Source organism: Oncorhynchus nerka, linkage group LG24 (assembly GCF_034236695.1).
Source record: "Oncorhynchus nerka isolate Pitt River linkage group LG24, Oner_Uvic_2.0, whole genome shotgun sequence".
Lineage (NCBI taxonomy): Eukaryota > Metazoa > Chordata > Actinopteri > Salmoniformes > Salmonidae > Oncorhynchus > Oncorhynchus nerka.
The window spans coordinates 43,110,681-43,137,386 of NC_088419.1; the positions used below are offsets into that span (position 1 = coordinate 43,110,681).

The 26,706-nt window shown below is 43.9% G+C and overlaps 1 protein-coding gene across 1 annotated transcript in view; it reads left to right on the top strand.

Moving 5' to 3' along the window:
- LOC115108023 (prospero homeobox protein 1-like) overlaps window positions 1-26,706 on the top strand; it is a 56,562-nt gene that overhangs the window by 13,572 nt on the left and 16,284 nt on the right. The window contains 2 exon segments of the mRNA XM_029631891.2: window positions 2,849-2,956; window positions 12,602-12,796. Coding sequence (XP_029487751.2) covers window positions 2,849-2,956; window positions 12,602-12,796 — 303 coding nt within the window.

Consider the following 26,706-nt stretch of genomic DNA (forward strand, 5'->3'; position numbering starts at 1 on the left):
ACTATTTTTGGACATAAAAGACTGTAAAAACACCAACAAATAAGCTAAAAGTGATTTTATTTTGGAAATCTGTGATTTGAAATGATTATGTTTTAGACAAATATTATATCTGTTTGGGCTACATGCTGTCAATTTGCAGTCTACAAAGAATTTCTAATTATGTTCTGTCCAATCTGCTTAAGAAAAATTCAGCCCGCGGCTGAATCTAGTTGATGATCCCTGCTTTAGGGCCTAACTGTATGCATGCCAAATACACACCAATCACCAAATGCTTTTGAGAACTTGGGCAGAAAAAGTTAACGTCGATCCAATGAGGCAAAAGGGACGATGTCAAAGTTGAATCCAAGAAGAGAAAAGCTGTGAAATGGAGAGTTGAAAATAAAGAGAAGGGAGGGCCAGAACAGTAATGTTCAGGGAAGATTTTGTGAAGTGGTAAAAGAGGATGATAGCAGTGCCGGCTATGTGTGAGGTGCTATTTGAGAGTCACAAGACAGGGACTTCAAATATGACACGTCAAGGGAACTGTAGGCTTAATAGGCTTACTGTACAGATGGGTTACATTTAATAGCCTAACTGAAATCTGGACACCTACTGTATAATATTAACCCCTGCAAGGTTTAAGCATTTCTTGCAGTAAAATTATACACTAAATGTAAATGTTGACTTGAGAACAGGAGTGGATAAATATGATTTCTTTCTTTCAGCATCTTGAGAGAAAGAATGTGCAGTTAGGGACCATCTGTAAAGGTGCTATATTTATCAGCATCATAGAAACTGATAGTTTTTCAACCACATAAGATATTCATCCAAGCCAAACTTAAATCCTATTAGAAACATGTTGGATTGTTTTCACTGCTTTAAATTTGGTAAAAAGCGGTCAAACTGAAATGCTGCACGAAAAATATATTAAAAACATGTTTTGTATTTTCTCACCGGCCCCTAAACACCTGCTGCGTGAGAGAAGCAGAGATTAAATTCATTCATTCATCGATTTCATCGAGCAAGGGTTTATTTAGTCTTCTAGGGCTTCTAGGGCAGATATGACAGAAGTGAAGCTGTATGTATCTAGTAAGACAAGTTGACTTGCAAATACCCAAACAAAAATTATAAGCAGAAACATATATAAATTAGGCTAAAAAATAAATCCTGCACCTCCTGTCCTAAAAATGTTCCACCGTCTGACTGTACAGCGCATTTACTATCAGCCTATTTGTGGGTTTGGGTATTCTACGAGGAGTCGGAAACGTTCCACATGAATGTTAGTCCATGCTGAAGCGATGTCATCATGCAGTTTCTGTAGATTGGTTGGCGGTACACACATGCTGTGAACAGCCAGTTCTATCTTTTCCCAAAGATGCTCTATTGGGTTGAGGTCTGGTGACTGTGCAGGCCACTCAAATAAACTGAACTTGCTCTCATGTTCCAGGTGATGTATATGTACCTAACAAACTGGCCAGTTGAGTGAGTAGGGCGGTTACGGATGGGTTATTACCAATTGCGGACGGGTGCGGGTGAACAAACAGCTGACCCGCGCATCAAAACAGCTGATGCCTTCCTTGACTGACTGTCATGACACCCCATTATTGAGTGTAGATACATTATACCATGAAAAGTTCCAACCGTAGCTATATAAACATACAATCCAGAAGGAAAAGGTATTATGACATTGTCCTACTTACAGACTTACAGAGTAGCCCTTTATTTGTCGGTTCAAGATATAATAGTTACTAGAGATTGCTTTCCGCTCAACGAGAGAGTGGGTTTACCCTCATCTCTTTTCATTGTCTTAGCCCCAGATTGATATTCGCTGAATTATACAGCCATTAATTCACCATGGAAATGGGTTGGGCCCGTCCGCAGCACAGATGTGTTCCAGGGATGCAGCGCCCATCGCTGGAGAGATTCACTGCCTTGGAGCCCCTCTTCCTCCTCCCAAGGTTTGGCAGCACTAGGAAGGCTGGAGGCTGGGGGACGAGCTTGGGTGTAAATGAAGTTGAAACAACTCTATCGTTCAATGTGCCTTCCCCCATCCACCCCCTGCTTCCTCCTGAGACTTCCCTTGGAAAACCTTAGTCTCTAAAATCTATGACGTGTGTATTTTAAATGAATAAGGTCTACAGCTCTGTTATAGAGAGACAAGGCACTTAAAGACTTCGTCAGAGTTGTCCCTTTAAAACCTTATTTTTATATTAATATGGATCCTGTCTTTGGTTGTCATGTCTTGTCGCCAAGCCATTAGGCTCCTCTCTCATAACCAGTGTTAACTGCTTTCTTTGTCTGTGATATGCAAATTTCATTTTTCCCCCTTCCTTTTTTGGGGTGGAGGTTGGAGGGGGGTATGATGGGGGGAAGAGGGAAAGGCGTTTGCTTACTTTGACTGTGAAATTAGCTCCTTATGTAAAGGCACCAGCTGTGGCGCTGGCCAACGTTTTATTTACCGTGACACGCTCACACCTGATTAAGAGTGGATGCTAATCGCAAGCAAATGGTTTGGCCCTGGGTCACTCACTACTCTCTAACAACTGATTCAAGATCAGCCCTACCCTTCTCCAGTGCTATCACTATCCTAAAATAATGAATGTGAAATGCATAATATTGGTTTGGCCTATATCTATTATAGTCTTCAAGGAAAACAATTAACTGACTAATTATTGTACATTAAGTACATGTTAATTACATGTTATTTATATTAAAGACACATCAACTGAAATAGCAGTGGTTTTAGGTCAAGTTACCCTACCATAACTATATGACTACAAATTGAAAAGCATTGCAAGGTCAGCCATTTTAATTATAATTTTCCATCCCCCCCAAAAATATAAATTTCCTTGACGGCAGACATGTTCAGATTCAGGAGGGTCTTTCCCCCAACCACCTGAAGAAGGCCAAGCTCATGTTCTTCTACGCCCGTTACCCCAGTTCCAACATGCTCAAGATTTTCTTCTCCGACGTCAAGGTGAGCCACACCCCGGGACCCCAACCTTTTATCCCTCACCTTTCCACCTCTATCATCATGAAAAGGAGTAGGATGACGTAGGCCCTAGACGAATGTAGCTCCCTGAAGTAGAAGTTGCCCTTGGGCACTGATCTAAAATCAGATTACCCTCCCAAAATCCTAAACTGAATTATTTACCCAGTGGTTATGGTAAGGATTTGGTGAGTGTAAGCTGATCCTAGATCTGTGCCTAAGGGATAAGTGCTACATGAAGCTCATGAAAACATACTCTGGGCTGGCACTCCTCTCCATAGTTATCTAACTGTGCAGGTGTGTTCATCACCGTCTGTGTGTCTGTCCTTTGTCTTCCCAGCGGAAGTGACTGTCCTTGCCCCCGGTGACAAGTTGTAAGGACAGATCACCATGCCTGGACTTTTCTTCCTTTACTTTTTCTCTGTGTTTTTCTATGCCTGTGCTCTCACCTCAGACTGCAGTTAAAAGTTGAGTGAAGCAATTACTCTTCTCACTTCCCCCGAGATGTTCTTCCGGCATAGTGCTGTACTAATGTGAAGTGCCTGTTGTGTGTCTTACATTGCTTCTGTATGAGGATCTTTTCCCTACTAAGTCATGGCTTTATACAAGGAGAGAGGTGAGGAAGGTGCAATAGGTAATATTTAGAAGCCAGCGGGGGAGCATGGACGTTACAGAATGGCAAAGGAATTGAGAGGGAGCGATAGACATGTTTTTTTTTTTAACCTTTATTTTACTAGGCAAATCAGTTAAGAACAAATTCTTATTTTCCAATGACAGCCTAGTGGGTTAACTGCCTTGTTCAGGGGCAGAATGACAGATTTGTATCTTGTCAGCTCGGGGATTTGAGTCCAATGCTCTAACCACTAGGCTATGCCGCCGCCCCATCATGGGATAGCATGCAGAAAAGGGGTTATCTGAACGGTAGGGACAAGTGAGGGATAGACATTGGGGAGAGGACAGAATAGAGTGCAGAGAAAGAAGAGGGGTTATCTGAGCAGGTGTAAGGGTGGGAACGGAGAAGGAGGGAGTGGGTGAGGGAAATGGTAAGGATGAGCATGAGGTATGTGGGGACAAGGCCAGGGAGTGATCAAACAAAGCACAAGTTGGCTTGTGAACAACGCAACAAGGCTACACAATAGCTGTGCTGGTGTCTTATATGCGGCCAAGTTTTGTTGTTGTTGTTTTTGTTGAGTCCCTCTCGGACCATAAGGAGGGTAAAAACTGTGACCGATAGTTAATGGTATTAAGATTGTAGTGTCTTTGTCTTGGCTAACAGTGGAGGACAATGGAGGAGGCAGAGCTAAGCTAGTGTCCGTATATGGGAATGGGAGCTGCCAGTTCATATACAGTCAATGAACTAAGCAGACCAGACCCAGCTTCAATCGGATTGGTGCCTATGGGAGAGCCACCCCTTAACGAGAACGGAACTGTGACAATTATTTTCAATGGTCAACGGCATGAGTGGGACACCTTCATTCATCCACCATCTTTGGAGACTCTAGTGGCTAACTAATTAGACATGGCTAGCTGATGCAAGGCAAGGAGAGTGGCATTCTTAGACATGTGCTCTAAGAGCTAATAATATCTTGACTAATAAGGTACAAGTTCCCAGTTGTTTTGATCGCGGCATTATTCTTAGACTTAGTTTTTTACATTTTACCTTGATGACCTTAGCCTACGGTATAGGCTTTTTTTTAAATAGCAGAACCCTGCTTAACTGACCGGTTAATGTCTGCTTGAAAGAGCCCGCCAACCTAGCTAAGCTGCTAACGTTAGCCAGCAAGCTAAAGAAGTTTGTCCCAGTTGAGTTTTCCAATGGAGCCCTCTTTGTCTGGAGGGGTAAATGAACAGTTCCCGTGCTGTAGGAGCTGTATCTACTACTCTTTGTTTCAGGACAAACTGAATCACTCAAAGTTCCAATGTGGCAATTGTTTGCTTGCTGAGGATTATAGGCTTGAGGTGGCTTCTTTGATCACACAGGTAGCCAGCCTACAAATAAAACTGGGGTGGAATGTTTACCTTTTCTACGCCAGTGGCTGGACTGCGTTCGCGCATGCTGGATGCATCTCCGTCTTGTCATTAGTCTTTATCCGATTGGCCGGTGTTGCCCGGGGAGATATCTTCTGCATCTCCTCTCCCATCTTATGGCGGAGTGGAAGGAGCACTGCAAGAGGAGCATTGCAATCAATGATGGTCGCATTTCACAAGACTTTAGAAGCGGAAGACAGTGGCCTGCCACAAAGCAGCCTACACTCCCAACGAGAGGCCTGGAGCCGATACAAACAACGAATAGTTTCGCCACGTTGGAGCCTGCACCTTCATCGCTGGGGGTACCTGTGTGTGCTGCCGTCCTGCCTACCCATACTCCTTCCCCTACAATTTCAAAGTCGACGTCGGCAACCTTCCATCCCTGCTCTAGATCGAGGCCTGCACGGAGTGTGTGAAGTGTGAAGTGTTACCAATCCTTAGGAAAGTTATGGAAAATATGGTGTTTGACCAGATACAACACTATTTTACAGTAAATAAATTGATAACAGACTTTCAGCACGCCTATAGAGAAGGACATTCAACAAGCACAGCATTTACACAAATTACTGATGATTGGTTGAGAGAAATGGATGATAAAAAGATTGTCTGGGCTGTTTTGTTAGACTTCAGTGCGGCTTTTGACATTCTCGATTGTAGTCTGCTTCTGTAAAAAAATATGTGTTATGGCTTTACACCTCCTGCTATATTGAGGATAAATTGTTACCTGTCTAACAGAACACAGAGGGTGTTCTTTAATGGAGACTCTCCAAAAGAATCCAGGTAGAATCAGGAACGACTAGCACACAGCTCAGACACTCATGCATACCCCATAAGACATACCAACAGAGGTGTTGGCAGCAGCTAATGGAGATCCATAGTAAATACAAATACTAAATCGAATGAGCGTGGGAAGTGGGTTGGCCCGACAATGGCGTGATGCTGCGCCGTCTTGGCGCTTGTTTACTAGGGATGGTGGAAGAACGTTCTTACTACTGACCTGATAGGTAAATGTTGTGACAGTTGAAACATACTGTGATTGTTGTTTTCGCTGCAACAGTTTAGCATTACGCTATCCTTACACTACACACCATGATGGATTAACTTGTGTGCTTTGACATGGTTCAGTTAGCCATTAGTATTGATCGCCAATTACCAGCTTCTCTGATTTGACAAATGCCCAGACAGGTCATACATAGGTTATTGTTATGGTGTGATGGATGAACAATAGGCTAAACACAATCTTAGCGTTATGTCTGGTTTCCATATTTCAGACGTTACTTGAGAAAATATGAAGTTGATGTGATGTCAGAGATAGTAAATGTCAGTGTTGTTTTAAAATGTTGGGGTCATAAATGAACGCTGAATACACAAACAAGGATGTCCCAAACTGATTCTGTTGTGAATCTTTCTCTCTCTTTCTCTTTCTTTTCATGAAAGCACTTGTTTTGGTCACTCACTGCCCCCACAACCCTCTTTCCCTCTCTCGTTTTCTCTCTCGTTTTCTCTCTCTCTCTCTCTCTCTCTCTCTCTCTCTCTCTCTCTCGCTCTCTCTCTCTCTCTCTCTCTCGCTCTTTCTCTTTCACTTCATCTCTTTATCTCTCCTTCTGTCAGGCCTTTGTGTGTATTCGGCACACTGGCCTCAGTATTTGTACAAGTCGTGCTGTGGAGTGGATGAGGTCAGGAGGTTTTTCCTTTTACATGTCATTCCTTGTCTTTTCTTTTTTTCGCTGATGGTGTGGCATCCTCCCCCCGCACGACGAAAAGCCAGGCGCTGGATTTCAGGACTGGTTTTTGTAGAGTCAGCCAATAGACAACAAGAGATTATCTCCCACAATTCACCCCTGCAAAAACAGGAAGCGGTAGAAAGCCCTGATGACTATGGATGGGCTTTAGGCAGAGAGGGACGGGCCGCTTCTCTTTCTGCTCCTCTTGTTGTTTTTCAAATAGCTTGTTGGTCTGAGGTCATGTGTATGGATTCTTCCTCCTCTCCATTGTTTGGAAGGCAGGGAGCTAGATGGACGCAGAGCAGAGTGTACCTGTTTGTCTGTCCAGAGCAGAGCTGCTGGGTGACTTTGACTTTACTGTCAATGTCATCACAATGTGCAGGAGACACCTTGTTGGTGTGTTTCTCTCCTTTGAGGTCTTGCAGTCTGCTGTATTTGTAATGTCATACTACAACGATCACTGATAATACAGAATGGGGATTTAACATGATTTAACATGACCTAAATTTACTCAGCAGCTCTCTAAAATATTACTGGATAAGATTATGACATGTACAATACATGACTAACAATATGTGGACATCTGCTGGTCGAAAATCTCATTCCAAAATCATGGGTATTAATATGGAGTTGGTCCCCCTTTTGCTGTCCCAACAGCCTCCACTCTTCTAGGAAGGCTTTTCACGAGATGTTGGAACACTGCTGCAGGGACTTGCTTTCATTCAACCACAACAGCATTAGTGAGGTTGGGCACTGATGTTGGGTGATTAGGCCTAGCTAGCAGTCGATGTTCCAATTCATTCCAAAGGTTCGATGGGGTTGAGGTCAGGGCTCTGTGCAGGCCAGTCAAGTTCTACCACTCTGATCTTGACAAACCGTTTCTGTATGGACCTCGCTTTGTGCATGGGGGCATTGTCGTGCTGAAACAGGAAGCAACCTTTCCCAAACTGTTGCCACAAAGTTGGAAGCACAGAATGATCTACAATGTCATTGTATGCTGTAGCGTTAAGATTTCACTTCACTGGAACTAAGGAGCCTAGACCGAACCATGAAAAACAGCCCCAGACCATTATTCATTCTCCATCAAACTTTACAGTTGGCACTATACATTGGAACTTCAGGCAGCCTGGTGGTTAGAGCATTGGGCCAGTAACAGAAAGTTGGCTGTATCGAATCCCTGAGCTGACAAGGTAAAAATCTATCGTTCTGCCCCTGAACAAGGCAGTTAACCCACTGTTCCCCTGTAGGCTGTTTTGTAAATCAGAATTTGTTCTTAACTGACTTGCCTAGTTAAATGAAGGTTCAATTTAAAATAAATTCTGCTGGCATCCGCCAAACCCAGATTTGTCCATCGGTCTGCCAGATGGTAAAGCGTGGTTCAGCACTCCAGAGAACGCATTTTCACTGCTCCAGAGTCCGATGGCGGTGAGCTTTACACCACTCCATTGCACATGATGATCTTAGGCTTGTGCACCCTAATGAACAGTTATTGTGCTGACTTTGCTTCCAGAGGCAGTTTGGAATGATTTTTACCTGCTTCAGGACTCGGCGATCCCATTCTGTGAGCTTGTGTGGCCTACCACTTTGTGACTGAGCCGTTGCTGCTCCTAGACGTTTCCACTTCACAAAAACAGCACTTACAGTTGACCGGGGCAACTCTAGCAGGGCAGAAATTTTACAAACTGACATGTTGGAAAGATGACATCATACGATGGTGCCACGTTGAAAGTCATTGAGCTCTTCAGTAAGGCTTTTCTACTGCCAATGTTTGTCTATGGAGATTGCATGGTTGTGTACTCAATCTTATACCCCTGTCAGCAACTGGTCTTGCTGAAATAGACAAAATCCACTAATTTGAAGTGGTGTCCACATACTTTTGTATGTATAGTGAATGTCCCTGTTGTCTTACAGATAATGAGTAGGATTTTGTTTCGGTGTTGAAAAGAGCTTAATCGTTGGGACTAGAGTGTTTTCCTTCTCTGGCGCTGTGTGCATAGTTTTATGTAGGTTGCATGGTAGGGAAGCGTGTGTTTGTTTTGTTCCTTTATAGTTAACGCTTAAGGTTGACCTTTTGTAGGCTCTCGAGTGTGAGTGTGAGAAATACGCTCTCACCGTTCCTCTCTCGTTCCCCTCTTAGCTAATCACGCCTACACATACAGGCACACACACACACTCCAACAGGCCATGGACATCTCATGTCTCTCTTGGCTCAGATTTAGGAGTCCCGGTGATGTGTTGCTTTGAAATAGTTCCCCCCGACAGAACACTGACGGACCACTGAACACTCTGGTCCCTAGCTGATATCAGGGGATATTTATCCCCCCACAAGCAACTTAATGAAACAAGAATGGGTACCTGATTTGTTGTAGCAACAAAGACTTTTAGTAGACACACATTGAATCTCTCTCTTTCTCTCTCTCTGTATACATGTAACATGTGATTAAACCACATTTCATCCGCGTACAGTAGATATTCCATACAGTAGATTTAACCATGCTTTGTGTCAGATAGATGTTGAGGTATAAAGCCTAGCCTGTATAATGAAAGCCATCCCTGTCCAAAGTGACAAGTCTATCAGTCAGAGGGATGAAGTGACACTAAAGGTCTCCAGTGTGAGTGATGACATCTCTTTCACTGACTTTAATCTCAGTATGCAGCCCTCAATCACACACACACACACACGCACACGCACACGCAAACACGCACGCACGCACGCACACATGCACACACGCACGCACGCACACACACACTCCAACCCATCCAAGAGAGAGTGATGTGTCTGAGTAGTGACGTATCTGTGATAGTGAACTCGCAAATGTATGTGCATGAGTGTGTCTGTCTCAGAGTCTGTGTTGTGGATGTTGGTTCTTGCCTGTGTACAGTAATAGCCCCTGTGTGTGTGTAATTGTAAGAGTCAGTAGTTTGTTTGTTTGACACTTCGATGTCATGAGCCTTGCTTGCTGACAGCTCACGTTCCTATACTGCCCAGGTCTATTGTCCAGCCCTGCAGTTCTCTACACCCCTCTCCCTCCCCCTCCTAACTCTAACCCGCCCGCTGTTCTGCTAACCCTGCACTTTAGGCCTCACCGCTCTGCCCCCCCCCCCCTCGCCTCCCCTCCCCACCCCTCACCCCTCCCCTCCCCACCCCTCACCCCTCCCCTCACCCCCACCCAATCCCTCACCCCCACCCATTCCCCTCCCCACCCGACCATGCCAAACAATGTCAGGCAGACATACTCTTTCAGTCCTCCTTCCATTATGTCACCCACAGACCATTCCAGAAAAGAGTGACCCCTCCTTTCCCCCCCTCCAGTCCCTTTCTCTCTCATACTCTCCCTATCTCATTTTATCTCTCCCTTTTTTGCTCTCTCCTTCTTCTCTGTCCCAGCCCATGCTTAGCTCAAATGAGGCCGTGTGTGAGCCTGCGCTAGTGTGTGTGCATGTGTGTGTGTGTGTCGGCCCGGATCAGATGAGAATGTGTTCTGGAACAATAGCCAGAGCCTAATCTCCATGTCAAAACCGCTCTCCCACCCCAGCGAGTGGTTGCTCAGCATTTAGTAACGTTTTGTCTCCTATTCTAACAGAATCACAAAAAGAGCAGAGAGGAGGGGTGGAGGGTGAGAGTGGGGGAGTTGGTGTAGGGGCGGGGCAGGGATAGGGGGATAGGGGGGTGTACGGCTTTTAGAGGAGGGGGAAGGGCTGAGGAATAAGTTAAAGGATTTTGGGGGCTGAGGGCTGAGGTAAAGGGTTTTGAGGGATGCGTGCATGTGTGCATGTGTGTGCGTATGTGTGTGTGACTGTCCAGGCTGGGGACTGTGCTGGGCCCTGAGGTCCTTATCTCCCTGTCTGGCTGTTTGGACAATGTGTTTTCAGTAGCGAGGCAAAACGGAAGACAGCTCCAGCGCCACTAGGCCTTTAATAGGTTTATGTCCTATTGAATCCATGCAGCCACACAGATCAGATAGCCAGACCTTCTCAGCACTCATCATCTCTCTCTCTATTCCTCTCTCCCTCACTTTTTTTTCCTTTTCCCACTTTATTTTCTTTTCTTGTAGCCTGAGAGGTCTGGAGAAGCAGGGTGCAGTGCAGGGTAAATGGTGAATGGGGTTAAGTACATGTTTGAGCCCCCTGCGGGCAAGGGAGCTTTAGATGATGACTTAATCGTTTTCCTGGTCAATTATGTGTTTGTGGTCGCTCCCCTCCCAGCCCCGGTTATGATAGGGGGAGGTCCGGTCCCTCAGGGAAAAGAGTAACAGACACACACGCTTGCTCTTTTTTTCTCTCTCCTTCTGTCTTACTTTATGTCTCTCTTTATTATCTTCTCTCTCTTAGTCCTGCTGCGGTCTTTCTCTCTCTTGTCTTGTATCTCTCTCTCTCTGTTATCATCCTGCCTCCAGACTCCCTGATGTGATATGAATCCCCCTATGCCCCCTTAACTACGCTCAACATTGATGTCTTCATCACAGAGCCCAGAAAGCCTTAAAACAATTGGTTCTGCACAATAATGTGGCCCTATATACTTTATAATGTCAAATAAAATAATCCAATATTATCAGTGTTGGTATTATCATGATGTCAATTAATTATCCAGGTTAAATAAATAACCATTATTTATTAAATAATTATTTTCATAATTATGATATTTATTATTTAAAATCTCTCTGACCCTTTATCTCTCACAGTTTAACTACCAGGGTTGGGCTCAATTCAGAATTGAATTGAGAATGCCTCCTGAATTCCAATTCAATTCTTGAATTTGAATTGAATTTGATGTAGTAAAAACGATCAGAATCACAATTTCAATTAAAGGAAATATAATTTAATTCAGTTAAACTCATTGAAATTCAAATGCCTCTTCTATTTTATATTAGGTCTAGTCTATACAAATAAACATGTTGTACAATTTTCAGGACAAACTCTTCAATTTAATGATCAAGAAAAACAAAATCTGTATGCAAATATTATCCTAAGTTGTTATATTTCATTAATCACCTACATTTAGTTTAATATGGGGTAAATACTACATTTCCCAGAATGCATTAGTTTAACCTAAAATACATCATTTGAAAATCAAGACAAAATGGCTTCTTGTCACAAAAAGCTTAGAGATGTGATCTGAATAATGTTACTTCCCACCCTCCAATTCACTAACAAGGCTTTGGATGCAAGGACTAGGGGGCCAAATTGCCGTCATTAGCTTAGCTGCATGTTAAGCACACAGCTGAGTTTTAGCTAACATTTTTGGGAACAAGTCTATGCTAAGTGATAGAGCTATTATCCCATATGTTTTAAATTGGTTTACATTTGTATTGTTTGTAACCATGGGGGGCGGGGTTACATTCTCCAAGAATCAATGGGTTTACATTACATCCAAAAAGTACACGTCCACAAAATCTTTGCCCCAATCACAGATTGTGGCTTTAGAACACATAACACAATAAGGTAGCGTCTAATATAACTGCATTGTTTGTCGAGAAAATATAATTGCCTTTCCACACACTAAGGTTAAAAACGTATATGAACATTGTTTCTAAGTGATATGGTCTTTGGTGCTAGATAAAAGTGACATGTTCTTTGGTGTCTGGAAGTGTGACCTGTTAGATTCAATGAAACACTCATGTTCTATGACTGAGTGCAATTTCATTGAATTGCACTGAATTAAATTATATTTCCTGTCACAAACTCAAATTCAATTTCGACATCCTGTGAGGTGTGGCCATTCAATTCAAATATCAACTCATGAGTTGAATTGAGGTTCATTCCAAAATTCTGATTTGATCCCAATCCTGTTAACTTCTATAGTGTGAAAAAATGCATTCTAACAGTATTGTCATATAATCCTTATTATTAAAGCCTCTCTCCTCTCTCTCCTCTCCTGTAGTTTAACCGCTGCATCACATCCCAGCTCATCAAGTGGTTCAGTAACTTCCGGGAGTTCTACTACATCCAGATGGAGAAGTTTGCCCGGCAGGCCATCAACGACGGTGTCACCGGAGTGGAGGAGATGAGCGTCAGCCGTGACTGCGAGCTCTACCGAGCCCTCAACATGCACTACAACAAGGCCAACGACTTTGAGGTAGAACCGCTTTTAGTGCGACACCCATTTACTGCTGTGCGACAATAGCCTCGCCTGAAAACTAATGTGATGCACAGTTTAATAAGGCTAATGTTGTTGAGGTAGGACACCGTTAAGTGCGACACTTATTCAGTACTACTCACTACCTGTCAGCTCACTCAGTATTTTTTGTCCTGAGACCAAACATACAGTATACATACACTACCTGGAAAGGGTGAGTTCCCCTTAGTGGACTAGATAGATTGCTTTGACAATTTAAAACACAATACAATCACACGTGCATGGATTTAAAATCATCAAGGATGAATTGTGGTCCTCTTAAATAAATAGTTAAGAAACTAACAAACATAAACGTAGTAGGTCCATACTTCGGAACATTAGAAAAAGTTTACAATTTAGCCTGGACCCCCTTGTCATTGGCATCAGCCAATTACAATTGTCGATGTCATTGCATGTGATAGAACGTTACATTGGAGCTGGTCTCACCAGATAACCTGGCACACGTTAGGCCTATGGTAACCTCACTAGCTGACAATGATACTTTTGTTCTACTTGGTCTGTCTCAAGTGTAGAGTACCAATATTTCAAGATCCTTGACTAGGCTACTAGCTACTAACGTTAGAAGTTTTCACATACAGGTATATGACAAAATCCCACGTTTTTGCTCATCCGTTCCAGATATACTTTACATGCGCTTTTAAGGAAGAAAATATAAAGTAGGTCTATACAACATTTAAGTTGTCATATACCGTCTTCATCATTGCTTCATTGACAGGCCACATTAACTGTGGGTTTGAGCCCCCCTCGCGTCAAGAATTTTTGTTAAGGAAAACACTGTTCACTGTTGGTCATTGATCCTTGATTAAAATAACCCATATGTGAAAAAGTGGATGAATATTATTATACATATAAAACATTTACTGTAGGTAAAAATGGATGGGCTATTTACCGATAGACTATGTACAGCTGCAGCGATCGGTTAGCTGCTCAGATAGTAGATGTTTGAAGTTGGTGAGGGAGATAAAAGTCTCCAACTTCAGCGATTTTTGCAATTCGTTCCAGTCACAGGCAGGAGAGAACTGGAACGAAAGGCGGCTAAATGAGGTGTTGGCTTTAGGGATGATCAGTGAGATACACCTGCTGGAGCGCGTGCTACGGGTGGGTGTTGCCATCGTGACCAGTGAACTGAGATAAGGCGGAGCTTTACCTAGCATGGACTTGTAGATGACCTGGAGCCAGTGGGTCTGGCGACGAATATGTAGCGAGGGCCAGCTGACTAGAGCATACAGGTCGCAGTGGTGGGTGGTATAAGGTGCTTTAGTGACAAAATGGATGGCACTGTGATAAACTGCATCCAGTTTGCTGAGTAGAGTGTTGGAAGCTATTTTGTAGATGACATCGCCGAAGTCGAGGATCGGTAGGATAGTCAGTTTTACTAGGGTAAGTTTGGCGGCGTGAGTGAAGGAGGCTTTGTTGCGGAATAGAAAGCCGACTCTAGATTTGATTTTCGATTGGAGATGTTTGATATGAGTCTGGAAGGAGAGTTTACAGTCTAGCCAGACACCTAGGTACTTATAGATGTCCACATATTCAAGGTCGGAACCATCCAGGGTGGTGATGCTAGTCAGGCGTGCGGGTGCAGGCAGCGAACGGTTGAAAAGCATGCATTTGGTTTTACTAGCGTTTAAGAGCAGTTGGAGGCCACGGAAGGAGTGTTGTATGGCATTGAAGCTCGTTTGGAGATTAGATAGCACAGTGTCCAAGGACGGGCCGGAGGTATATAGAATGGTGTCGTCTGCGTAGAGGTGGATCAGGGAATCGCCCGCAGCAAGAGCAACATCATTGATATATACAGAGAAAAGAGTCGGCCCGAGAATTGAACCCTGTGGCACCCCCATAGAGACTGCCAGAGGACCGGACAGCATGCCCTCCGATTTGACACACTGAACTCTGTCTGCAAAGTAGTTGGTGAACCAGGCACGGCAGTCATCAGAAAAACCGAGGCTACTGAGTCTGCCGATAAGAATATGGTGATTGACAGAGTCGAAAGCCTTGGCAAGGTCGATGAAGACGGCTGCACAGTACTGTCTTTTATCGATGGCGGTTATGATATCGTTTAGTACCTTGAGCGTGGCTGAGGTGCACCCGTGACCGGCTCGGAAACCAGATTGCACAGCGGAGAAGGTACGGTGGGATTCGAGATGGTCAGTGACCTGTTTGTTGACTTGGCTTTCGAAGACCTTAACATTTAACATTTAAGTCATTTAGCAGACGCTCTTATCCAGAGCGACTTACAAATTGGTGCGTTCACCTTAAGACATCCAGTGGAACAGCCACTTTACAATAGTGCATCTAAATCTTTTAAGGGGGGTGAGAAGGATTACTTTATCCTATCCTAGGTATTCCTGAAAGAGGTGGGGTTTCAGGTGTCTCCGGAAGGTGGTGATTGACTCCGCTGTCCTGGCGTCGTGAGGGAGTTTGTTCCACCATTGGGGGGCCAGAGCAGCGAACAGTTTTGACTGGGCTGCGCGGGAACTGTACTTCCTCAGTGGTAGGGAGGCGAGCAGGCCAGAGGTGGATAAACGCAGTGCCCTTGTTTGGGTGTAGGGCCTGATCAGAGCCTGGAGGTACTGAGGTGCCGTTCCCCTCACAGCTCCGTAGGCAAGCACCATGGTCTTGTAGCGGATGCGAGCTTCAACTGGAAGCCAGTGGAGAGAGCGGAGGAGCGGGGTGACGTGAGAGAACTTGGGAAGGTTGAACACCAGACGGGCTGCGGCGTTCTGGATGAGTTGTAGGGGTTTAATGGCACAGGCAGGGAGCCCAGCCAACAGCGAGTTGCAGTAATCCAGACGGGAGATGACAAGTGCCTGGATTAGGACCTGCGCTGCTTCCTGTGTGAGGCAGGGTCGTACTCTGCGGATGTTGTAGAGCATGAACCTACAAGAACGGGCCACCGCCTTGATGTTAGTTGAGAACGACAGGGTGTTGTCCAGGATCACGCCAAGGTTCTTAGCGCTCTGGGAGGAGGACACAATGGAGTTGTCAACCGTGATGGCGAGATCATACCTTAGATAGGCAGGGCAGGATGGATATAGGTCTGTAACAGGGTCCAGGGTGTCTCCCCCTTTGAAGAGGGGGATGACTGCGGCAGCTTTCCAATACTTGGGGATCTCAGACGATATGAAAGAGAGGTTGAACAGGCTGGTAATAGGGGTTGCGACAATGGCGGCGGATAGTTTCAGAAATAGCTCAAAGTTGGGTGAAAACAATATGAAATGCCCTCACGGTGATAACTTTTTGCAAATCCAATCAGTTTTTCACGTTGATTCAACATCATCACATAGTTTTTGGTGGGTTGAAATAACGTGGAAACAATGTTGATTCAACATATGTTTGCCCAGTGGGAAGGGGCTCTACACTGAGGCGTATGACCAATCAGTCAAACACATTTGATATCAGAACGTGCCGTTGGACTTCTGTTAAGTGCATTTTCATGAACAAGTGTTGGATCACATCCAACTCCGTCAACGATTTGAATGGGCTGTTATGGAATTTGAACCGGATATAATCACGGCCATCTGTGCAGGTTAGGAAAGGGCTACGTCTGCCAGGTTATCTGATGAGAACAGCTAACATAGCTTTAGACCACGTGTAACTACGTCAACGATTTGAATTGACTGATCTGCGTTTTGAGACGGAGGTCCGGGTTAAACTTAAACTTTTGCTAATGTTTGCAAGTATGACCTAGTAGGCCTAGCCTACACAGTAGACCTAGCCTACACAGTAGACCTAGCCTACTAGGCTTACTTGGGTTACACATATAACACGTAACAAAACAAAGGACAGGACTACATTGTCATAGTCTAGAGCAGGCCTCCCTCAGAAGATCAGCAATCACAGGCTCCTAAACTGAGTTAGATGATGGTGATGGAGGTGATGCTAGATGATGGTGATGGAGTTGATTCCAGATGATGGTGTTGGAGTTGGCTTGCTGACCCAGATGTCGCCCTCCCCTCAGCCTCTCTGTAGCCTGGACTTGATAGTCCTCCACAACTAACGTGTAGCACCTACTTGGGTGGTTCCTCTGCGGCTGCTACAGCGCTAACAGCCCAGCACACATCAGTCCAGAACAGTCGTCATCCTCCCTATGAGCTCTCTGCCATTTCAGTAATGCAGTCAGGTTTCATTGATCAAGAAGCACCCAGTGCTGGGATGCATATTTTAAATGCCAAAAAATAGCTAGCTAGCTAGCCAAACCAGACAAGTCAACCTGCCATCAGTCCTGCAACTCCGTGGGTAAAAACATCCAGACACTGTATATCCAATCAACAACTCAATGACTTATCAAAAACAAAAAAAGCGAATTAAAAAACACCCTCTTGTGTTCCCTGAGAGAGAACTACAGTAAGGGTGTTCTAAAGGCTTATGAAACGTGGCAGAACATCAAGTCCAGCACAATATGCCTTCAATGTCAGCTGACAATAGGCCTTTAAAGGTCTGCAGCTGAGAATGGCCTGGAGTAGTGGGTGTGTGTGTTTTGTTGTTGCTGCATTTCCCAGTGTCCTGCTCACCTCGAAGGGTACAGCCGTCCCTCGGACCGGCCGCCGTGCTGGCGAAGCACTTCTCCAGTGTGTGTGTGTGTGCATGTGTGTGTGTTTGTGTGTCACTTTCAGGAGGGAAAATCTCACTGTTGTCAAGGTTAAGCGTCCCACTGTTTTAGCAAAAGGAAGAGGGAGAGAGAGAAAAAAGACGGGCAGAGAGGGAGATGGATAGAAAAGGGAGCGATGTAGGGGGAGAGCGGGGGGAATAGAGAGAATATGAAAAGGGGGAGAAAAGGGGCAGAGAGAGGGAGAAAGAAGGATAAGAGGAGAGAAAGACAACGCTTTGCGGAGAGTGCCCTTGTGGTAGGGGAATTCTGCAGCGCTCACATTTAAAGTGCCTCTCTCTCCCTCTCCTATGTCCGTTATGTGTCTGTTGGGGCTCTTCTTCTCTCCTCACACCCACACCCACACACATACACATAAACACACACACACCTCCCCCATACACTCTTGGCCCACTTTGGGATTTGAACTACTCTAAGAGGAACAGAAGCACTTCCATATGAAGTCATAAGGCCAAAATGTACAGCATAACAGCAACCCAAGTTCCCCAACTCAAATCAGACAAGACAGACCAGGCATTCTTCTCCTGTACCAGGAAACTAGCCTTGGCCTGGGTTAGGGAACTCTCAATTTACATACATGAATGTAGAAATTTGCAAGCAGACAGAGAGAGGGAGAGGGAGAGGGAGAGGGAGAGAGAGGGAGAGAAAGAGATGGTGCAGGTGAATAAGTCTTCTATTGACTGAGGAGCTGGTATGGGGGTGTGGGGGAGGAGGGTGTAGACGTTTTGCATATTAAGGTTTTTCGCGGCAGGTGTCTGGGAGATATAAGAGCTGATTACAGAGGAGCACAAGAAAAATTTGCCCAGCGATGCAAATACACCACGCCGACACAAACGAACTGCCTTGGCCCGTGTGAAGTCTGCCAGTGCATGCGTGTGAGGTTGTTTTGTGTGTGTGTGTGTGTGTGTGTGTGTGTGTGTGTGTGTGTGTGTGTGCCCTGTGAGTCAGAGATGTGAGGTGTAGATAGAAATATACTGGATTTGTATCTAGGATGCCCCCAAGGAGAAGGAAGGGAAGTGATCTATAGAAAAGGGTCTTGGGGGCATCTAGATACACATCCAGTATTTTTCCATCTACACTTCACATCTCTGACTCACAAGACACGCACACACACACAGGTCTGTGCTTTTTCTTGTTTGATGATATTCTGATCTGTCACTGTGCTCCACTAATAAACTCCCGTCTCACTAATACACTCCTGAGCTCTTCTTTTGTAGATATTGTTTCCTCTCCTCTTTCATTTCTCTCCCATCTTTCTTTCTCTCTTCCTTCTGTTGCCTCTCTCCTTGTTGCCTCATTCTTTCATCCCACTTTTTGCATGTCTTCTGCCCCCTCCTTCCCCCGCCCTCCATCCCCTCCTCTCCGCCTGTTCTGTTTTCCCCCCATTAGGAAGTTTTTATGGCATAAATGCCACATTCCTTCTGGCACAGTGAATACCAGCTGTAAATAAAGAGCCTGTGTTAATTACCTGTCCCAGCTCTCTCTCTTGCTATCCTTTTTTCTCAGCTCTTTCTTTCTTCCCCTCTTCTCTCTTCCATATCGCTCTTCTTTTTCGCCCCATCATCAAAATACCCTGTCTAACCCCCGTCCTCCTCCCAGATTTGTTCTAACCGTAAAAGTCCAACTCCCCCATTCATAAGGCAACTGTCCTTTCTATGCTTTCCTGACACCCCAAAACACCATAACAATTTTTCTTCCTCTCTTTCTTTCTCTCTGTCACCCTCTCTTCTATATCTCTCAATTTCCTCTCCCCCTTTCATAAGGCTGAATGGTGGGAGAAAAAGTGTCAGAAATAGAGGCAGATAGAGGGGGGGCGATGAAGATACATTTTTATGATGGCTCAAGGAACGTCTCATATTTCCATAAGAGGGACTAGGCCAAGTTTCCACTATCAGTGCCCCCTCCCTCCCACATCACACACACACACACACACACACACACACACACACACACACACACACACACACACACACACACACACACACACACACACACACACACACACACACACACACACACACACACACACAGGGACACACCCTACAGAGCATTTAAAAGAGGAAGTCCCTATGATCTCTGTATTTAGAGAGTACCAATGACAGCACACACACACACACACTCATCCTCAGGGTATCATGTGTCCACCCTTATCAGCTGCTTCCTCGTTCCTCGTATTGGAAAGACGTCTCACTACTTTTGTCTCTTTTCCTCTTTTGTCTTTCCATCCATCTGTCATCCCTCTGTTTGAATTGATACGGCCCTCCCACGGTTTGTACTCTCTCATAGCCAAGGGGTTTTCTGTTCATCAACGACAAAATCCCCAAATTATAGAAAACTTTATTGTCCGTTCAAGTGAAACTTGGCTTTACCGCTTTCCTCTAAACCGCTCCTTCCTTCTCTTCTCCCTTGTATCCATCCCTATCTCTTCTCCATCTCTCTCTCCTCTCCAGTCCATTAATGGTACCTTAAGAGAGGCTAAGACCAGATGCTGTCTTGAGACCTTGGGACTATAACTATAAGGTTTTATATGAACAAGCATAGTTCTGAGATATTGAGCATGACAGTTTTCAAATTCCAGATCTCAGAAAGGTTTTGTAGTGAATTCTTCTTCCATAACCCATTAAGGTCCTAACCTTTAATGTTACTAAAGTGCAGAGCATTAAAATCCTAAGTAAATTAACTTTTTTAGCGGGATGGAATCTCGATATGGCTCTGAAATGTCAATCTGGGTTTGGTCAGAAGGTTCTATCTAGCAAATAATGTTAAAATTATTTCAATTACAACAGAAACATACAGACGTATAATGATTAAATAAAGAGAAAACCCTTCTTTCTTTCTTTCTTTCTTTCTTTTTTTTTTTCTCCCAATTCCGTGGTATCCAATTGGTAGTTACAGTGTTGTCCCATCGTTGCAACTCCCATCGCTGCAACTGTCCGCTTAAAACTTCTTGTGACTCTCAAACCCGGGTCCGGGAGCGTAATCATCGCCTGATACTAATTAGCATAACGCAACAGACATAAATCTTCCTAGAAAATCTTCCTATTCATGAAAATCACAAGTGAAATATATTGGAACACAGCTTAGCCTTTTGTTAATCACCCTGTCATCTCAGATTTTCAAAATATGCTTTACAGCCAACGCTAGACAAGCATTTGTGTAAGTTTATCATAGACTAGCATAGCATTATGCCTTGCTAGCAGCAGGCAACATTGTCACGAAAATCAGAATAGCAATCAAATTAAATTGTTTACCTTTGATGAACTTCGGATGTTTTCACTCACGAGACTCCCAGGTAGATAGCCAAAGTTCATTTTTTCCCAAAATATTATTTTTGTAGGCGAAATAGCTCCGTTTGTTCTTCACGTTTGGCTGAGAAATCGCCCGGAAATTGCTGTCACCACAAAGCCGAAAAATATTCCAAATTAGCTCCATAATATCGACAGAAAAATGGCAAACTTTGTTTATAATCAATCCTCAAGGTGTTTTTTTAATATCTATTTGATAATATATCCGTCGGGACAATTCGTTTTTCAGTAGGACCGATTGGAGTAATGGCTACCTCTGTATTTTACGCGAGAATCTCTCTCGGAGCCACCATGTGACCACTTACGCAATGTAGCCGCCTACGGCTATTCTTCAACATAAATGCGTAAAACTACGTCACAATGCCATAGACACCTTGGGGAATGCGTAGAAAGCGTAAGCTCGTTGATGGCACGTTCACAGCTCAATAGGGACTCATTGGAATGCAGCACTTTCAAAATCTGGGGCACTTCCGGATTGGATTTTTCTCAGGCTTTCGCCTGCAACATCGGTTCTGTTATACTCACAGACAATATCTTTACAGTTTTGGAAACGTTAGAGTGTTTCCTATCCAAAGATGTCAATTATATGCATATTCTAGCATCTTGTCCTGACAAAATATCCTGTTTAAAACGGGAACATTTGTTTTCCAAAAATGAAAATACTGCTCCTAGAGTCGCAACAGGTTTAACCCAAAAGCCAGCCGCACCAATGTGTTGGAGCAAACACCGTACACCTGGCGACCGTGTACTGCCATAGGAGTTGCTAGAGCGCAATGGGACAAGAGCATCCCTGCTGGCCAAGCCCTCCCCTAGCCCGCTGCCCCATGGGTCTCCCAGTCGCGGCCGGCTGCGACAGAGCCTGGACTCGAACCAGGATCTCTAGTGGCACAGCTACTGCACCACTCGGGAGCCCCCCCTTCCTTCTTTCTAGTCTCATCATCAACTTTATTACAGTTTTTTACAATCACTTTGGCACTAATTTCAGAACCTAGTGGTCATTTTTCAAAACTCTAGACACAAAACTCAAAACGGTCATCACTTGTAACACAGGCTGTTCAAAGTTCAAAACATTGCATTGTGCATTCATAACTTTAAAGAAACCTTGCACTTACAGAATCATTGGTTCAAATAACTCATTTATCATGAAATACCATAGTAACATTAATTTAGATCACCCACACACAAGATACCGATAGTTTCACTGTGTAGTTGTTCATACAATCATTAAATATTGTAGTACAAAATATGTGATACATGTTTCAATATGCTACTACATGTAAATACATCACTGTAAAATGACTAGTAGAGAGAATATTACAGACACTGGAATCATTGAACAAAATCTGACATTTATTGATAAAATACAATAAAATCACAACATAGGTTTCTTTGAATCAAAGCAAAAATAATTAGCTACCAAAAAAGAAAAAGATTACAGTAAAATATCAACTGCAGTGTTCCTCACCTTGCTTACTGTAAAAAGCCAAACAAAGGGTTGATTACTGTACTTCTATATTTCCCTCAACCCTGTCTTGTGGATTTGGCCATAGGTTCTCATCCACATCACAATGGATGTTTTCATTCGCCAAACATCTTGGGAAGAATCTTCGGGCATGGCGAATCCAGGCCTGACACTGGTGTGCCGTGATGTCATTGCATGCGTCATCCATGGCCTGGAGAAGGGCGGCTTGTTCGTGAGGGCGCCTATCATGTACCTTCCACCTCCATGTGGAGAAAAATTCCTCAATCGGATTAAGGACAGGAGAGTATGGAGTTAAGTACAGGGTGGTAAATTGTGGTTGGAGCCTGACATTATCCCACACAATGACATAGGTCATGCTATCAGCTCTACAGACCTGATTTAGCTCAAGGAAAGTTACATTCGAACAGCGAATCATGTGGCTGCCTGCAACTCAATATATAGAGTATATAGAGTAGAGAGTTTTAGACGTTGTTCGACCAAACATTAGAACAGGCAAGATGAGTAATCTAAGCCAGTTTGACCGTGGTATGATTGTTGATGCCACACATGGTGATTCTAGCATCTCAGAAACATCTGCCCTCCTGGGACTTTTACACACTACAGTCTCTAGAGTTTACAGAGAATGGTGCGATAAACAAAACACATTCAGTGAGCGGCATTTCTGTGGGCAAAAACACCTTGTTAATGAGAGAGGTCAGAGGAGATTGTCCAGACTCATTCAAGCTAACAGAAAGGCCACAAATGCTCAAATAACAGCTGTTTAAAACAGTGGTGTGCAGAAGGGCATCTCTTAACGTACAACACCATGAATAATTCAGGCTGTTGTGGTGGCAAAAGGGGGTCCTACCCAGTACTAGATAGGTATACCTAATAAAGTGGCCAATGAGTGTACAATAATGTCAAATCTGAAAACATTGTCTGGAAAAGTGGTACATGGGACCATAGAAACAGTGTCTGATAAAGAATGATAATGAAATATTACATCCATAGATAATATAGTCCAATTGGTTCATGTTCCATGGTAATTGGTGTCAATGGACCTCGTTATCCTGAAACTTTCATGATCTAAACATGGAATATTGTTTGTCAGTTTCCATAAAACTATGCATTAAGAGTAATGCAACAGTACCTTATCATTTTGAGCAGTTGTATCAATTGATATTTAGATCATTGTAATGAAATGAATAGACAGTCATCTCAGATGTAATGTGTGAATTGCATTTTGAAATGGTAATACTTTGATGTTAAGTTGTGTCATTTTGAACAGGTGATTTTAGTTCAAAGTTTTAGTTCAAAGTTCAATGATCTTAGCTTTATGTGTATTGTATCCAAGCAATTGGAAAAAGTGTTAGTTTTGAAAAATGTGCATTTTGATCATTGGTTTTGAGTTTTGTGTCTAGAGTTTTGAAAAATGACATCAAGGTTCCAAAATTAGTGACAAAGTGATTGTAAAAAACTGTAATACATCTTCATCTCACATCTCGCAATAGTTCCCTAACATGACAATACGCTATATCCGTGCTAAAGCTTAGCTCTGGATGAGTAAACTGATATACTGGTCTGGTCTCTGACACCCAAAGTCAATAAATGACTTGCTAGTCGTCAATACAATGTGGTAAGTTTATAATTTTTGTGAATACCCCTTCGATGGAGGTTTTCATATTGACTCAAAACAAGACAAAATGCCTCTCCTAAGGCACCTGTATTTATTTGTTTCTACTATAAAGAGCATTCTTCTGAAAAAGTGGTGTATTTTAAAAGAGGACCAGAACCTATGACATGAATAATCAAAGACTTGGGACTGTAAGGTTCTATCTGCAAAATGTAGTTTTGAGATTATGAGTATTTTTCAAGTCCCAGATGTCAGAAATGTTTTGTGATGCCTTCCTCTTTCATGACTCAAAAATGATTTCACCTTACATACAATTATTTTGGATTGACAACCCAGCATTGTGCGATTGGATTGCAGATGGAATCTTTTAGCACCAAGTTAAAAGGTGTTTGCACAGATTTTTTTATATTTTTTAAATCTTACATTTACTCAAAAAATCTCACATGTAAAGGACCACATAAATAGCACTCTATGTGAATAACACATTTTTGACGAACATGTCAGATTTATAGTCCCAAGGTCAGGGTCTCTCCAACTGCCGTGCCCCATAGCACTGCTTAAGCTTCACATTTCCTTCCCCTTTGCTCCCTCACTCTCCTCCCTCACTCTCCTCCTCCCTCACATTTGCTCTTTTCCAAGAGGGTAATGTCTGTCCTCTTCCCTTCTGTCTGTCTCATTCTCTCATTCCTCTCTGGTACACAGCGGGTGTGTTTGGTGTGGTGTGGTGTGGTGTGTTTGTGTGTGTGTGTGGGTCATATCACTGACCTGCATTTAACTCTGGGGGGTGTGGGGTTGAAAGGTCATGTCCAGTGGACACAGAGCAGACACACACAGGTGTAGTGTTTTCAATAAAAGCCTTACGTGTGTGTGTGTGTGTGTCTGCGTGCGTGCGTGCGTGCGTGCGTGCGTGTGTGGGTGTGGGTGTGTGCGTGCGTGCGTGTCTGTGTGTGTGTGTGTGTTTGTGCGTGTGTGAAAAAGAAATAGACAGATACAAAGAGAGATAGATTTGACATGTTTCTGGCATACATACTGTAGTGTCTAATAGAGAACAGTAATGATGACCTGAGGAGAGCAAGGAGGATCAGCCTGTAAGGCTCACATTCATTTACATCTTCATTATCCTGGTTTTACAATGTGTTATTGTAACTGGCACTGTAGGTTGCTGTGAGAGTGTGTGAAAAAAATGGTTTTAGCTGTTAACCTTGCAGACTTTAGTTTAAGGCACCAAAACAGTATTAGCAATCTCTGTGTTATTAGCCTCTAGTAGAAAGGGGAAAGAAAGAGGGTAAATAATGAAGGAGAGAAGAGAGCTGCAGGTCACTCTTCACTGAGTGTCCTGCAGCTTTAAGGCCTCTGTTTGAAAAATATGGCAGGTCCCGTCTTTAGTGTGCATGTGACCGTGTGTGTATGTTTGAGTGCTTATTAAGTGAGCAGAACTGTGCTTGAAGCCTGGAGCACCAGGGATGGGGTAGACTTACTTAATGGGACCTCCTTGTGGTCTGACTTCTCTTGTCTTTTTACATTTTTAAATGTATTTATTTTTTGCATTTTTTGTTGTTGCTTTGCTCTGACTTCTCTTGTCTCTCATACACACACACACATACTATATCTCTCCTACACACTTCATATTCCATAGCCATATACTAAATGAGAATAACTGCATACTCCACTCCATTTGATCCTCTACCCCCCCCCTCCCAACCTTCTGTCCCTGGTCACCTTGTGAGGGGCAGCCTGCCTTGTGGCACAGCTGCTGATTATGTCATTATTCCTGGACGTTTTCGGTGTGTGTGTGTGACTAATGAAGCATGGCAAAGGGACCAATGCCAGAATAACCAGGGTATGCATCAGAGCTGCAGATGTGACAAAGACCCTCCCTTTCACACACACACACACACACACACACACACACACACACACACACACGTCCCATTTCCCAGTCAAATGATTGCCAACTCAATACCTCCTCCAATCTGCAACATTATTCCCTTTCTCTTTCTTTCTCATCCACCCTTCTTCCTTTCTCCCTAATTCCCCTCCTCTCTGCTCCTTACTGCCCCCATCTTTGTCAACCCGCCCACCCACACGCTCCTTCGCCCTGGCTCTTCTATTCTTCCAATCTCTCCTCCTCCCCTCCCTCCATTCTCTTCCTCACCAGATGTCCCTGTCCTATCTTCCAGATTCCCTCTTTATTTCCGCCTCCTGGTCTCTCTCTGGGAGCTTGCCTGGCTTACTGATATAAGAGGCCCCAACACACCACTCCCTGACCCCCATTTAGATCACCGGCTGGGTCTCTGCTGGGTTGGGGAGCATATCAAATAGATCATGAAATGTGTGCTGTGTGTTTCAGTCAGAGAGTATTGTGCCTTTTGCTCATCTTAATAGACAATGCTAGCACAAAAGCTAGAGTTGCATTTCACTCCTGTATTGCAGTATTGGTTGTGTTCCTTGAATTTTGCAGTTGTGCAAAGTAGATGACAACATACATGAAGAGGTCTTTCATGATGGACAGGTCTCTCTGACTATATTACTACCCATCTGGAGAGAGTTAATGAGGAGGGGAGGGGATAAGAGGGATATGATTGCGGGGAATGGGGGGGGATGAGGGATGAGGGAAAGCAACGTCTTCGACACTGTCCTGTCCTTCACTCCCTGCCTGTGGTACACCTTGAGAAACACACAGATGACGCTAGCCCAGTGTTTTCTCCTACGAGGAAAAGCACACGATGCAGCAGCCAAATGCAGGAAGGCAGCAGCCCCTAAAGGCTTCAGCTAAGGCCCCAAGGCCACCTCCACCCTACCACTATCAGTACTACAAGGAACGTATTTACACAGCTTTCAGGT